Raw genomic sequence first — 14,911 nt, forward strand, 5'->3', positions numbered from 1 at the left:
ACTTTCCTGTTCCGAAGTGTGTCAAGGATGTGCGCAGCTTCATCGGCCTTTGTTCCTACTTCCGCCGTTTCGTGAAAAATTTCGCGGCCATAGCACGACCACTAACCGAGCTTTTGAAAAAAGACGCCCCTTTCCAGTGGGGCGTTAACGAGGCCTCTGCATTCTCGCATCTAATCGACGTTCTCACAACGCCCCCCGTTCTGGCCCATTTCGATCCGTCTGCGCCTACCGAAGTTCGTACTGATGCCAGCGGTCACGGAATTGGCGCAGTACTGGCACAACGCCAGCGCGGCAACGACCGTGTTATCGCTTACGCCAGCAGGCTCCTCTCACCCGCGGAGCGCAACTATTCCATCACTGAGCGTGAGTGTCTGGCCCTGGTTTGGGCGGTTGCGAAGTTCCGCCCATACTTATATGGCCGACCCTTTTCCGTTATCACAGACCATCACGCGCTTTGTTGGTTATGCTCATTGAAAGACCCTTCAGGAAGACTTGGTCGCTGGGCCTTACGCCTCCAAGAATATTCGTTCTCTGTCACCTACAAATCTGGCCGACTACACAAGGACGCTGACTGCCTGTCTCGCTACCCGGTAGACGAGCCTGACGACGCCGACAGTAGTACTGCCGACGGCATTTTCTCTGTGTCTGCCTTCGTTAACATCGCCGATGAGCAGTGCCGAGACCTATCGCTGCGAGTACTCATCGAGCGTCTGCGCTCTACACCTACCGACGCATCCGTTCGCCGATATGTCCTCCAGGGCGGCATTCTGTACCGAAGGAACTTCCTCCCTGACGGATCTGATCTTCTTCTTGTCGTGCCAAAACATCTACGACAGACTGTGCTCTTTGAGATGCATGATGCACCTACTGCAGGACATCTTGGCGTAACCCGCACGTACGACCGCGTCCGCCGCCACTTCTATTGGCCTGGTCTCGCTCGCTCTGTCCGACACTATGTTGCTGCCTGTGATACCTGCCAGCGTCGGAAAACACCTCAGGTGCTACCTGCCGGTCATCTCCAGCCGATCACTGTCCCTGTGGAACCGTTCTTTCGTGTTGGATTAGACCTCCTCGGTCCCTTTCCCACGTCATCCTCTGGGAACAAATGGGTAGCCGTCGCAACTGACTACGCCACCCGATACGCTATCCCGCGGGCTCTCCCTACCAGTTGCGCCACTGACGTCACGGACTTTCTCTTGCGGGACATTATCTTACTTCATGGCGCCCCGCGACAGCTGCTCACTGACCGTGGTCGTAACTTCCTCTCGAAAGTTATCGCCGACATTGTACGTTCCTGCTCCACTCAACACAAGCTGACTACCTCATACCATCCTCAAACCAATGGCCTGACAGAGCGGTTAAACCGTACTCTTACCGATATGCTGTCAAAGTACGTTTCCAAGGACCACCGCGACTGGGACATTGCCCTTCCTTACGTCACATTCGCTTATAATTCTTCCCGGCACGACACCGCCGGATTTTCTCCCTTTTATCTGCTCTACGGTCGCGAACCGACCTTGCCCCTTGACACGGCACTTCCTCCTACTTCGATCTCAACAAGCGAGTATGCGCGCGACGCCATCGCTCTCGCCGACCATGCACGCCAGCTTGCCCGTGCTCGACTGACGGACTCGCAAACCACTCAGCAGCGTCAGTACAACGTCCGCCACCGTGACGTACAGTTTTCGCCTGGTGCGCTCGTGCTCTTGTGGTCGCCCTCTCGTCACGTCGGACTTTCACAAAAGCTCCTTTCGCGATACACAGGACCCTACCGCGTGCTGCGCCAGGTGACGCCTGTGACTTATGAAATTGCTCCTGTGAGCTCAACCTCGTCATCTACTCTGGCGTCTAGTGATGTCGTGCACGTCAGTAGGCTCAAGAGCTACTACACTGCTTCCGAGTCCAGCCTTTAGTCGCTCCGGGACGGCGCTTTTGCCGCCGGGGGTAGTGCTACGGGGTCGTATTCCCACTGACGAAGAGCCGCGCAGGAAGAAGACGAAGACGACGATTGGAAGCGAGCGCGGGCTGTTGCCTCTTGGCCAAGTGCGGCGTATTACGTTGTAAATATACTTGTATATAGCTTTTCATTTGCGTCTTCTTACGTAACAATATTAAGACGTATGACCCTGTCCGACCGTTAGTTAATTACCTTGTGGAGCATAAACCTAGACCAGTAATATCAGACAAGGAAGGTTATTTCGTGATTATGCCAGATGACATGTTTTCAGTAAAAGCGATATCATCTATAGAAAACAGTTTTCAGCCAGTAAGACTCAAGCCTTCGGCAGTTTTGACTTCTGTCCAGACATAATCTAGATAGGATTGTCTCTAATGTCAAGAAAGCAAAATTGCTCACGTTAGAACTGTTTTTCTCGGTGAAGACCCATAAGCAAAAGATTCCTTTTCGTGCTATAGTGTCAGAGAAAGGGACATGGCAGGTCTGTGTGACTAGTCATCTACAGAACTGCTTGGCTTAACTTGTCTTTTTTTTTTTTTCGGACCCCATTTGCTTGCATAATTTTCAGGCACTAGTCCAGTTTTTGACAGAGGAAAACCTTGGTGATTGTGCAGCTTTTAGTGTGGATATCGAAGACCTGTATTACTCCTTGCCGCATGACGAGTTACTAAATTCCGTAAATGAGTGCATTAAAGATCAAGTGCAAGAGTCGGCTTTTTTGACAGATGCGGTGTTCCACGGGAGCTTTTCTAGAAATTCTTTCAATGTACTTGAAGTCGACGCTGATTGGGTGGAGAGAGGGTGTGTATCTATAGAAATCAGGAATTTGTATTGATTCAAAGGTGGCCCCTATTCTTAGTCATATTTACCTGAGCAAGATTGACAGCTGCTTAGAGAAAGCCTTAGGCGATTGTGTTATTAAGGTATTTTGTTATGCTGATGATTACCTGATTTTCTGCAATAAGGATTAATTTGATTTTGCTGCTACCTCAGTAAGTGAACAATTTAAATTAAATGAGGAGGATTAAAGTTTATCAGGGAATCTCCTCAGAGACACGTAATACAGTTTCTAGACATTTCCTCGGTCTTAAAACAAAATCATATATGTTGGCAGTACTCCCCTAGATCTTTGAAGCCATTGTTAAACTTTCAATCCAAGCATTCCAATGTAGTAAAAAACGGAATAGCCATGTCGTGCCTTATGTCTTCTCTTACCAGATCCTGCATGCACAAAATGAGCACCAGTTTTAATGCACAGGTCTGGCGCCTATTAGAAGCAGGTTATCCTAGCGTAGCAGCGGGCCACTATCGCTGAATGCTCAAAGAAGTCGATCTCAAAGGGGACGGACGTAATTACAGAAAGCAGTAATAGCAAAAAAAAAGAGTAGTGGCTATTCCTTACATTCATTCTGTATAGCACAGGCTTAAACAAGTTGCATGTAGATATGGTGTTAATGTTGTTTTTACTGCTCAGTAAGATATGCTAAGCTAGGTAAGATATGTGCTGCCATGCAGAGAGAAAAGGAGCAGGGGAAAGGCAAAAAAAAAAGAACAGATATTTGTCTAGTGAAGCACATCAAGAACAACAATTTTACTGATTGTTGTATGGATGTGGTATATAAATTTCCGGTTAGCTGTGGCCATTTCTACGTAGGGCAAACGAGGCGGTGTATTAATCAGAGCCTAATGGAACATGAAAGGTCGTTAACCGGTGGATCGCCTTCTAATCTTTCTTTACAATGCCAAGATTGTAACTGCACGCCTGAGTTAGATGAATGTGCGATATTGTACAGGCAGAAGAATGAAGATACGTGTCTTATGGTCGAGGCATGGCTTATCAATAATGGTGGAAGTGCGTGCGTGAGTCAGCCTTCGATTACCTTACATAAGGAAGAGATCAGTTGCCTTAACAGTTATCTCTCACCCGATTGACACGTGGTGCTACCATTCCAGAGTATGTGCAAATGAGTTTTGTGTCTTTTCTTTTTTTTCGCCTCAGTACTTCCGTCAGTTGCTAGTCAACGTTCGTGTTGTCCACTTCTCTTCTCTTGTGTCCTTGTCTGCACGCCTTACCCATTTTTTGCATTAGTGACCACCAGTTGTGCTTGTCACTTGTACTACCACTGAGCTCCTTCCTCATCTTGTGGCTGTAAGCTCTGCTGGCAGACAGTTTTTGCTGTCAAGTTTTTTCCATGTCATGCGGTTGCCTGACAAAACTGTTGTACCTTGCTTGTGCAGTGTCCATGTTCCAGACCGATTATTATGTGTGTGGCCTGGCACACCTCTGCTCGGGTAGCCTGGTGGCCCTCACTGTGGAGAAAAACACCGACAACTCAGGCGTGAGTGCCTTATTTTGCTTATCATCTGCCGCAGCTATTCAGTGTGTGTGTCATCCTGCAGCTGAGCACAGAGTTGTAGGTACAATGTCTGGTCAAGCAGCCATACTGCTATATGGCAAGCTGTAAAAAACATTCTAGCAGTTCTCATACACTTATAGTATTTTAGTCAACAAAAAAGAACTGAGGCACTCAAAATGTGTGCAGATAAGTGCACTATGGTATCCCTCATAGCTTAGGTGTGAATTAGGGATGCTCGATGTCATCAGTTAGTATATGTTGATATTGCGTCTTGCCGGCATACTTTCAGACCACAGCCAAGGCATAAGTGTTGTGCCTGGAGGGTCTTCTCTCCTCGCTACCATGCTAAAAGACACTCAACATGGGGAAATTTCGAGTCTCTCACCAAATCCCGATAAGTTATAGGCTTTGCTGGCTCGTTATGCCACTTTTCTTGGCTCTGTAGCATGTTCCACAATTACCTTATTTTGTCATCACGGAGGAGTTCGTAAAAAAGAAACCCACGGTTTCTCACATAACGTGTGAAAAAAATGTAATGATGATGGCTAGTTGTCTATGCATGTTGCATTGTGAGGAGTATGCAGAAGTAACAGACCTTCCCAACAGCATTTTTGGAACTGTGGCATCACTTGATGGAAGAGCTGCAGTTCATTTCGGTTTAAAGCGTAGTCACATGCCTGAAGAACGTCAAGTACGAATATCTTTGCCAGCTGTTGAAAAAATTTCAGGCCATACCAGAGGGGAGTTTGGGAGAACGTGTTACTATTTCATAGAAAGTGTAAAGCTCTTGTGTGCATAAATTTGTGTGTCACATTGCTTGCCTTACCTTTCTGTCCTTGATAACACAAGTCGCTGCACTTGTACCTTCTCACCCCCATCTCTTGTCGTAACGTGGGGTCTTCCTGGATCTGTCTGATGGTTTTCTGCTCATTGCACTCATTGATTCAGGCTTTCCTTCTCCTGTTTTATTGTATTTACAGCTGCATTCTGGTATCAGGCTGGTATGCATTGCTCTATCGTCGCTCCTGTGAAGTGCTCATGCTGGGCCTTGGCATGTCCGATGCTGAGTCATGTGAAATCTCACAAAAGGGGTCGAATTCCCAAAAAGTGACTGCCTGAGAATATCCACCCTTGCTAACTTTGCATGCTTCTGTTTAGGTCTCTGTGAGCAACTTTGGGAGGAATGAGAGGGCAAATCCCACAGGCATGGGATTTGTAGGCATGAGTAGCCCATTTAAATACAGTAATACCTCATTAACTTTAACTCGCATATCTAGAAAAATTGGCTAATTCAAAATTTTCCTTGGTTCCCGAACCATTTTCCATACGTGCCATGTATTTATTACCCTTTATCTCTAAGTATTTTTGTGCCAAATTGCGGTTACCTTGGAATCTTATCTGAGAGCGGAACAAGAACTCCGATGCTAGAGTATTTGCTTCGCGCAAGGCTGCCACGCTTACCACGAAGTGGACGTTTTCCCCAAATGTCAAGTTGGAATTTGGCGGCATAACAACTTTGTCAAGCTACCATGTGGCACAATCATGGGATGGGAGAGAGGTGCGTAGAGGCAGGCCCTGCAAAATAGCACACTTGATGCAGTTTGTTTTGTTCGCTTAATGCAACACACGAAATTTACCATCAGAGGTGTGATTTCCATGTTAATTTTATTCTACGCAACATGCACAGCAGAAATTTTTTATTCTACGTAACATAGAATAAAAACTCACGTGCCACATATGTTCTGATACATCCTGCCCACATAGCGCATACTCGTGATTGCTCACGTTGCTTGCATACACAACGCACGTGGGACTCACTTATCGTGAATGGTGCCACAGAAAGTGACGTATGCGCTCACAAGTACACTCTATGCGAGCAGGACGTACCGGGTGATGTTACTGTTGCCAAAATTGCTGGCATGGCTGAAACGGAGGGGACGGTGAGGGCGGCAACGACGAAAGACCTCAAGAGGTGACAACATCAGCCAAAGCAAGAAATGTGCTTCGCTTGCTGCGAAATACAGCTTAGTGCAGCAGCGGGAGTGATCAGCTCTTGCAATGTGTGAAGCAGCTCAAGGATGCCTTTCTAGGTGCAAGGGCTACTGCAAAGCAGACCAGCCTTACACAGTTTTTATGCACTGAATAGAATGGCAGGGCCAAAATACAGAGCTGGTTGATATCTATGGTATGCTTTTATTTTTTCTTTGAAACCTTTACGAAGAGCCAGTTCAGAAGCTCTTGTTGAAAAGCTGGTCAGTAGTGGTGAATTTTTTAGAAAAACTAGACTTGTCACTGCAATTTCCGGAACCATTGCTTATCTTAAAAATCCACTTATCCCAAATGTTTTTTTTTGTTTTTACTACTTCGAGTTAACGAGGTGTTACTATATTAAATTTTAATGTTTTTCATGTCAGAACCACGATCTGATTATGAGGCACGCCACAGCGGGGGACTCCGGATTAATTTTGACCAGCTGCAGTTCTGTAATGGGCACCAAATGTTGCATTTCGCCCCTATCAAAATGTGGCCGCGGCGGCCAGGATTTAATCTTGCGAAACTGCTTAGTAGTGCAACTCCGTAGCCACTTAGCCGCCGTGCAGATATCAAATGGTGTGAAATTTTCGTTCTGACTTTACATACAAGTACTTCCAAGTGCAACGCAATTGTTTTTCATCGGGCGAAAAAAAAAGAAAAGCCAATAAGAGGTTCAAGAGTAAGCAAATTCCACGAATCCAGCTATATACAGCTTTTGAGCTTAGCAGGCCTTCCTGGTGACAAGTGACTTCTTTTCACTGAGCCAAATTTCTAAGTGGCTGTTCTTCATGCCACTACCTTCTCCCTTTGTCCGATAGGTGTACGCAAACAAGTTATGTGGCTACAGAACTTGTCTGCATACTTGTCTGTTAAAAAGAGAAAGTGAGGAATTCATCACTTGCCAACAAAAAAGTACTTCTAGCCGTAGTCCACATTCAGTTTATAAATAACTAGGGGAGTGCGACTATCGCATATCACCGAATCATATTAAATAGTGAACATTCGAATAATTTGATTTGCGAATTGAAAATCTATTTCATTTTTCGAATATTCAATATATTCGATGTAAAAGCCCGCACAGTACCACATGTCACGTGCACCGCTGAGTCCCTCGTGCTCAATGCCACCCAAACAAGCGTTTCACTTCGTTTTCACTGCTAAAGGAGTGCCGAGGGCACCGTGGCTGATGCAGTAGAGGACTTTGTCACTGTGGGCGCTACCCGGTGTCAGCCCGATGCTGAGATGGCACATACAGCACCTAAACACCGCAATTAGCAGAATGGAACCGCATCAGCTGGAGCTGCTCTGTCGGTACAAGGTTCGTCCAGTTCGACACAAGGGAAGAGGAAACGACAACAAAAGCAGAGCATGTTTCGTAAAGTGCAAAGATCAGGCGGATTAGCTGCTGATAGGCACGCAGATTGTGATATGTGGTGACAAACTTCATGCCACCTCAACAGCTGTCAATCTAAACCTCAGGCATGACCTCAAAACCGATCACGTGATGAGCCACCCTTATAAACTTACTAGTAGAAAGCATTCCGCGACAGCTTGCAGCTTACCTTCAATCGACCAGTGGCATATTTTCATTATGGCCACACTTCCTTGACCATTAGGCCTAATTGGCACTTCTGCATCAGGTGTTGTCAACTAAAGTTCTGATTTGGTACCCAATCGATGCAGATCTATGTAAAGCAGTCCCATGACACTGGGAAAGCTGACAAGTGCACGGGATGGCAATGAAGTTGCTCATGGCCCCTCTCTTTGCGACACATGCAACGGCCGCCGTTCGCATCCACACATTGCTTTTTCTTCTTTTTTAGCTTTCTTTGTAGTATTTTCCAGACCTTCATATACTAGAACTGAGCTTTAATCAGTGCTGGCATATTGATTCATTGTTCCCTTTAATAGGAGTAGACCATGCTGTATAACTATGTTACTGATAACTTGCAGCATTCTTGGTATGCAATGCTAGGAGACTCCCGAGCATGGGCAGCACCGTATTTTTTTGCCAAAAAATTAGCATTAAATTTGTGAAAGATGTCACATCTGATAAACAATGTGATATCCGTCTTTTCTTTTTTCTTGATTCAATTCAATATTTGATATGAGATGTACTGTTGGGTATTCACACACGCCTACTAATAGCAATAATTATGGACCGCCTCTTTCTGACAAGTTGCATTGTGAAGAATGTCGATGTCTATTTCTTCAGTGACTCCTGTATCATGTGTATTGTGCCTGCTATGAACAGTGCTTAAGAAGTGTTTGGTTGAGGCCAACTGCAATTTTCCTTTACAGATATGTGTGAAATGCAGAAATGCTTTAAGTAGACAACCTCTGAACCTATGGATGAAAAATTTTTATGAATATTGTAAGAAATCTTTGAATTTCCTAAAAATTGAAGCACAACATTTACGATTCTGTAACTTTTTGCAATAGATAGTATCACACTTCCATAAACTATATTTGTCATCATATGAAGCGGGCAAATATGATGAAATTGTTTACATCTTGTGTAAAATCAATTACCTGATGTACAGGAGTTTTGCAAATATCCTACTTGCAAGTTAGGGGTATAATTCAGAGCGCTGTATTATAATGTATGAATTTTGTCCTCTTCAAATGAATCTAAAGATGCATTTTGCAAAGTTTTGATATCATTTATAATGCGTAAGTGCAAAATTGTAAACTTGTAAATTTGAGGCTTCAGTTTCCTTGAATTTTTCAGTTTATGACAATTTTTCTAAAGGATTGCTAGCCTGGATCAATGATCTCTGTCCAGCGGCTTGTATAAGTTTTATTTTCAAAAGTGAAAAACTTTATCAAGATTGGTTCATTATATGTCGAGCACTTCACCTTCATGTGTATGCAGGCAGGAGCACCTGAGGTAAAGGTTCCTTTTAATTCCATACTGCCCAAGTGTTCTTCATGAGGTTTAATTTACCAAAGTGGCACAGACCAAATGATAGTGTAGAGACAGCTGATTATACCAGCTACCCGCTACAGTAGAACGTCATTGATACATTCATGTTAAATATGTTTTCCCGGTGCCAGCGTTTGCAATCGAGAACACAAATGACCCAATAGATTTAAACACATTTTTGTCTGGTTCATATGTTCCCGGAAAACAAGATATTTTTGCGCTAACGTTCAGTAGGTCGCCAAACAGCAATCGTATGATATGTTTTCTGCTAGATCCCATGTAAACAATAAAATGCATGAGGCGCACGCGATCGAGAATACATTGAAAGCTCGTTAATTCGAACTTCAATAATTCTAATTTGTGGATAATTCAAACTGTACGATTTGGTCCGGCCAAGCTGGACAGAAGTTTATGTATAAAAAAGCCTGTTAATTAGAATGCGAGAAGGTTCCCCTACAGATAATTCGAACTACGCACCACCGTGCCGGCGGCTTGGCGTCTGGCACACGGCCAGAGAAATGCGCCTACTGCCTATACACAAGGCTGCATCGCCTCCGGAACGGAGAGAATGGCGAGAGAAGGCAAGCCGCAGCTACCTCCTCTCCGTTCTGCGCGACCTACAAGACTTCTTGCCCGTCGCGAATCTCGGAGGCCTTGTAAATCTTGTGTAGCTGCTAATGTTGCACGGAAGATGGTGCAGCAAGCACTAAAACACAGTGAATCACATGCGTCGCAGCGGTGCTTGCAATCAAGAACCGAAGAATCGGGGCCTTCGCCACCTTCACATGTTCAGCGTCTTTGTCTCGGCAGTCTTCATCGGTTGTGCACGTCTGTTTTCAGCTTAGGATGTACCGGCCATTGCGATTCTTTATGATGGTGTTAAGCATCGGCTAACGTTCGTTTCGGTGGACATCGGTGGTGTGGCAGTCGGACCCAGAGTTGCGACTTCAAGATGGCGTGTGCTGCGGGTATCACTTTCTGACGTGCCAAATTTCTGGCATGCCCTACTGCTTCCAAATTGCAGTCTACTGTTGTTGTCTTTCACTTTCGTTAGTTCGAACTTTCGTTAATTCGAACTGAAGCGGCTTCCCCTTGCGGTTCGAATTAACAAGCTTTTACTGTAGTGTATAGCTGCCCACCACAGCAGCGTCACCAGAGTACTTGCCCACCCATCTCAAGTGACAATGCCGGCATGCACTCAGTTTCTCATTTTTGCCAGCAGATCTTCTGCAGGGTCGTTGCATGCGGCATTCACAGCTATCACCGCCAATCCTATTGTGATAAGCACATTCGCTTATGTTTGACAGCGCATAGTGCCCTCAGAGCGTAATGCACACTTTTAATAGGTGATAAACAAAATGTGTTGCCGTTCCCTGCTGCAGACTGCGATCGTATATGTTTTCCAACCACTAGATCGCATGCGAACAAGAAAAGGCACTAGGCGCGTGCGATCAAGAGCAGTGTATAGCCACCCATCTCATGTGAAAACGACAGTGCGCGGTTTCTTATTCCTGTACCACCAAATCGCCCTGGCCATCGCACGCCGTATTCACAGCTATCACCACTAAACTTGGTACGATAAGCATCTTCACCTGGTTCACAGCACATAGTGCATAGTACCATTGGTATACTATACTGCATGCTTTTAGTAGGCGATAATCCAAACGCGCCACCGCTGCCAGCTGCAGGCGGCACGATGTGGGCATCATGGTTCGCTTCGGCGGCATCTGGCATCGCCTACCAGCTCAATTTCTTTTCTGTTTCCCATGGGCCTCTTATAGCACCACGCAATAGGAAAATAACAAAACATGTCTTGGGCTGCCGAAGCACCACCAGCTCGACGCATGTCAGCATCTTGTGCCAGCACAATCTGGACAACGGTTCACATTACTTGTCCCTTCGTCTTAGAAACCATACCTAGAGATGTCAAATGACAGTACTCATTTTCTTTTTAGTCTCTCCCTTCAGAGCCAGCCCCCACCGACAACTGCACAGAATGTCACCCCGCTAACCCGTTAAAACTAACCTGCCAAGGATGATGAGGCCACTTTTGATGAAGATAGGTCTTGTTAACGAAACATTGGTTGGCCTTGCTGAGGCATCTTATCCCTGTTTATAACCTTTATGCGATGAACGTGAGCAAGTCATGCTATATGTAAATTGGCTGGCATGTGGCCTGCAAGAGTATTGTATTGTGCGTATTGAGGGAAGAAGGTCATAGATCAATGGGGCACTAGTCATAGTAACCAGATTCGAAAATTATTAGGCTTTTTGGGTGGGCATGATTACTTTTTCCATCCAATGTATTAAATTACTGGGGCTAAATACAGTAACAGTGCATGGGACAGGATAAATGGAAGGTTGGTAAAACATTTATCAAAATAATAAAAAAATGTTTTGATCCCTTGGAAGCATATCCATCAAAGCGATGGAGGGATGAAAAAGGAGACCATTTCAACGACCATTTTAGAGGCACTCATAAAAAAAAAGTAGCAACTGCAATATGTGGCGCCATCTTTTGGGAGAACCAGTGGGAAGGCGCCGGGTGGAAGGAAATGGTTGTCTTGTTTGTCATGTCCCATGCGCCGTTACTGTGCTTGCCCTTAACTTGCACCAACTGGCCCAATTTAGCACTGTTTTGCCGTTTAATTTCTGTGGTGGTTGGGATGATGCAGGAGGGCAGTCGACCCCAACTGAGGGTTATGGAGCCCCACCTCGGCGAAAGTGTTGAGCGCTCAAGTGACATCCTTTCTGTGCGGGGTTTCCGGGCTTACCGGGCCAGTGACTACTGCCTTGGTGAGCATTTCTCTCTGGTTCCCTAGACTTTGAAGGACTGGGACATGCAGCACCTGTGCAGGAGCAGGAAAGTGGGAAGAGGGACAGCAGGGTTCTTTGCAGCAGTGCGACATCACCCTGAGGAAAGGGCTTTACTACAGGCATCTCAGGAAATGTGGATCTAGCTTGCATAGCTATTGGGGGATTAATATGAAAGGGTATAAAGTAAAGGTATGCGGATATCAAATATCACCAAATAGAATTGAATATCTCCGAATCATATCGAATAACAAACATTCTAATAATTCAATTGACGAATAGAATATGTATTAGATTTTTCGAATATTTCATGTATTCAATCTTGAGACCTGCCCAGTTGCCACATGTTGCGTGTGCCGCAGAGCCCTTCGTGCTCGATGCCATCCAAGCGAGCGTTTCCCTTCGTTTTTTGGCTCTGAAGGCCCAACCACTGGCATACGTCAGCATGGTTTGGCATGCGCCTACAAGAGAATGCATAGCTTCGCATCGGTTGGAGGAAAAGGGCGCGCTACCACTGGACACAAGCTCTGATGTGCACCAATGCTCGCTCCTCAGCTGTGGTGCACTGTTGCTTGACCATTTTGTCTTCGACCCTCCAAGTCTGGCCTAAAACAGCCAGCTTGAAACAATAAGTTAGTGATCTGTATGCTCTTTTAGATATAGAAAGCACATCTGATTAATGAATATATGCGTGCCACAACAGTTTCTTTTTATCTTTGAAGTAAGAATAGGGCAGAAGATATCGACAACAGTGCTTGCACCTGCTGCCCACGCTGTTGTCTATTGGCTGTTGTCGCTTTGCTAACAACTGCATGACCATGCCATATCATGTCAAAAACTGTCGTACGAGCTCATTGCAGAGCCAGCTATGTAAAAATTGGTTGTGCAAAGTATAATTGAAAGATCTTTATTAGAAATACAGTTAAACCTCAATATAACAAAGTCAGTAAAATTGGCAATTTGTTTCGTTATATCAAAATTTCGTTCTAGTGAAATTCAATCTTTTATACAAATAAGTATAGTCACTGATAAATTTTTCTTACACGAAAAGGGGCCGCAGAATTTTCTGAACTTTTGGGCAGCCGAAAAAAACAAATTTGAATGAGAAAACAATTCATTTTGATAAATTTGGGAGTCAGTGATGAATTATACGGTTTCATGCCACGTATGTCGACGATATCTTCTCGGCACTACAAATTAAGCCAAGCCAGCCACACTTTCACGTGTACTCCGCCCCGATGGCTCACATCATCACCCACACTAGGACAACGTTATCAGGAAAAGTGCCGACAACGGGGAGGGAATGCTTCGGCTGCCTCTTGCTTCAATGGGTCACCAAAGCTCAAGATTACGCAACTTCCAATACTAAATCCACGTTAATACAGCTTACATGGAGCCATGCCATCTCAGCACACCCACTCTTTGCACACATGGCAGATCACCCCTGAAGCAGGGTGCGCGGCTGCATATGAGCTTACCCGTGCTTACAGCCATGAGCAACAACGGCGGAGATGCACGCCAACTTACCTCCCACTCTGCCCCTGCCCCCTCATACACACTTGATCTAGTTACCATGGGCTCACTCCCCTTCCCCTCTTTCCGTTTCCTAGTGCGGTAAGGCAGCACTCGTGAAGCCACCATCTTTATTGTCTCATCCTTGCATACTTTCACTCGTACCCAAGGCACACAATGCACGAGGTGCGATAGGATCTTATCACACTTGGAACATGATGTGGCTCCACTTCAGCGGTCGCTCTTGTGCGGCACGCAATTGGAGAGGTGTGTTTTGCAGGCAGCTGCCTGTAATTCAATAATTTTACTATCTGCATCCGCGTATTGACTTGGCATTCTTTTGTGGTGGCGGTGAAATTTTGTTATATTGAAATAACATACAAATACACTTTGTTATATTGAAGTTCTAAATGCATGGTGTTCTATAGACAAGAGGTTATGGAAAGGTAAATACTTCATTATATTGATAATTTTGTTATATTAAAGTTCGTTATATCGAGGTCTAACTGTGTAATTATGCTTGTTGGTGTATGAAAGAAGCGCTGAATAGTGGGTTCTGAGGAAATCAGCAAAAAAAGAATTGAAATGCCTCTAGCGCTCACAAAAAAATGTCTAGAACAGGTAAAATTTACCACATTTGCAGAAGTGGGACTCCTGCATCAATTGCGCCATTTTGATGTAAATGCAAACTCTTCCGCCAAACTGTGCCAAACACAAAAATTTCACCAAGATTGTGCCACGCTCTGCCAGAACGGCTTCAATGTGTGCACGCAGAGAACAGATTTGATCTCCGAAAAACACAGTGCACACCACTTGACGGCACCTTTCGCACAGTTTCTTGTAATTTTTTCGCTTGTAACACTGGACTTTTCAGCACTTCTGACAAGTGGCTGGCGTGCCTGTGGCCATTCCCAGCTCTCGTCGATGGTGTAGGAACGGCCAAGGCCGCTGCATTTAGAATATAATAGAATACGGGCTGAGCGGCACGGCGCTCCCTAGCTGAGGCACAAAATGAAAAATAGGCTGAGGACACTGCAAGCGAACGAGTTACTGTAGGGTAGCGTGCGCAGCAGCGAGTTCAGCAAGCGAACGTCTCTGTCCTTAGGGCTGGTACAAAAGTAAAACTATTCCAATCTGTTTTTGTGCCCATATGGGCAAGATCTGAGCCAATTTGACGTACTATCACCAAGGGCCAATGTGGCGGATTTGGAATAAAAAAAAATAGCAGTTTCACCCAAAAGGCAAAGCATCGATTGCAATAGCAAATTAGTAGACAGCTGTACAAAGTAAGGATAGTAGTTTTATTGATTG

At 45.2% G+C, this 14,911-nt stretch overlaps 1 protein-coding gene across 2 annotated transcripts in view; it reads left to right on the forward strand.

Moving 5' to 3' along the window:
* lt (vacuolar protein sorting-associated protein light) overlaps positions 1 to 14,911 on the forward strand; it is a 188,939-nt gene that overhangs the window by 57,348 nt on the left and 116,680 nt on the right. For both annotated transcript variants that reach the window (XM_065441321.2, XM_065441319.1), the window contains exons 10-11: positions 4,196 to 4,296; positions 11,950 to 12,070. In XM_065441321.2, coding sequence (XP_065297393.1) covers positions 4,196 to 4,296; positions 11,950 to 12,070 — 222 coding nt within the window. The remainder of the gene's footprint in view (positions 1 to 4,195; positions 4,297 to 11,949; positions 12,071 to 14,911) is intronic.

Source organism: Dermacentor albipictus, chromosome 1 (assembly GCF_038994185.2).
Source record: "Dermacentor albipictus isolate Rhodes 1998 colony chromosome 1, USDA_Dalb.pri_finalv2, whole genome shotgun sequence".
Lineage (NCBI taxonomy): Eukaryota > Metazoa > Arthropoda > Arachnida > Ixodida > Ixodidae > Dermacentor > Dermacentor albipictus.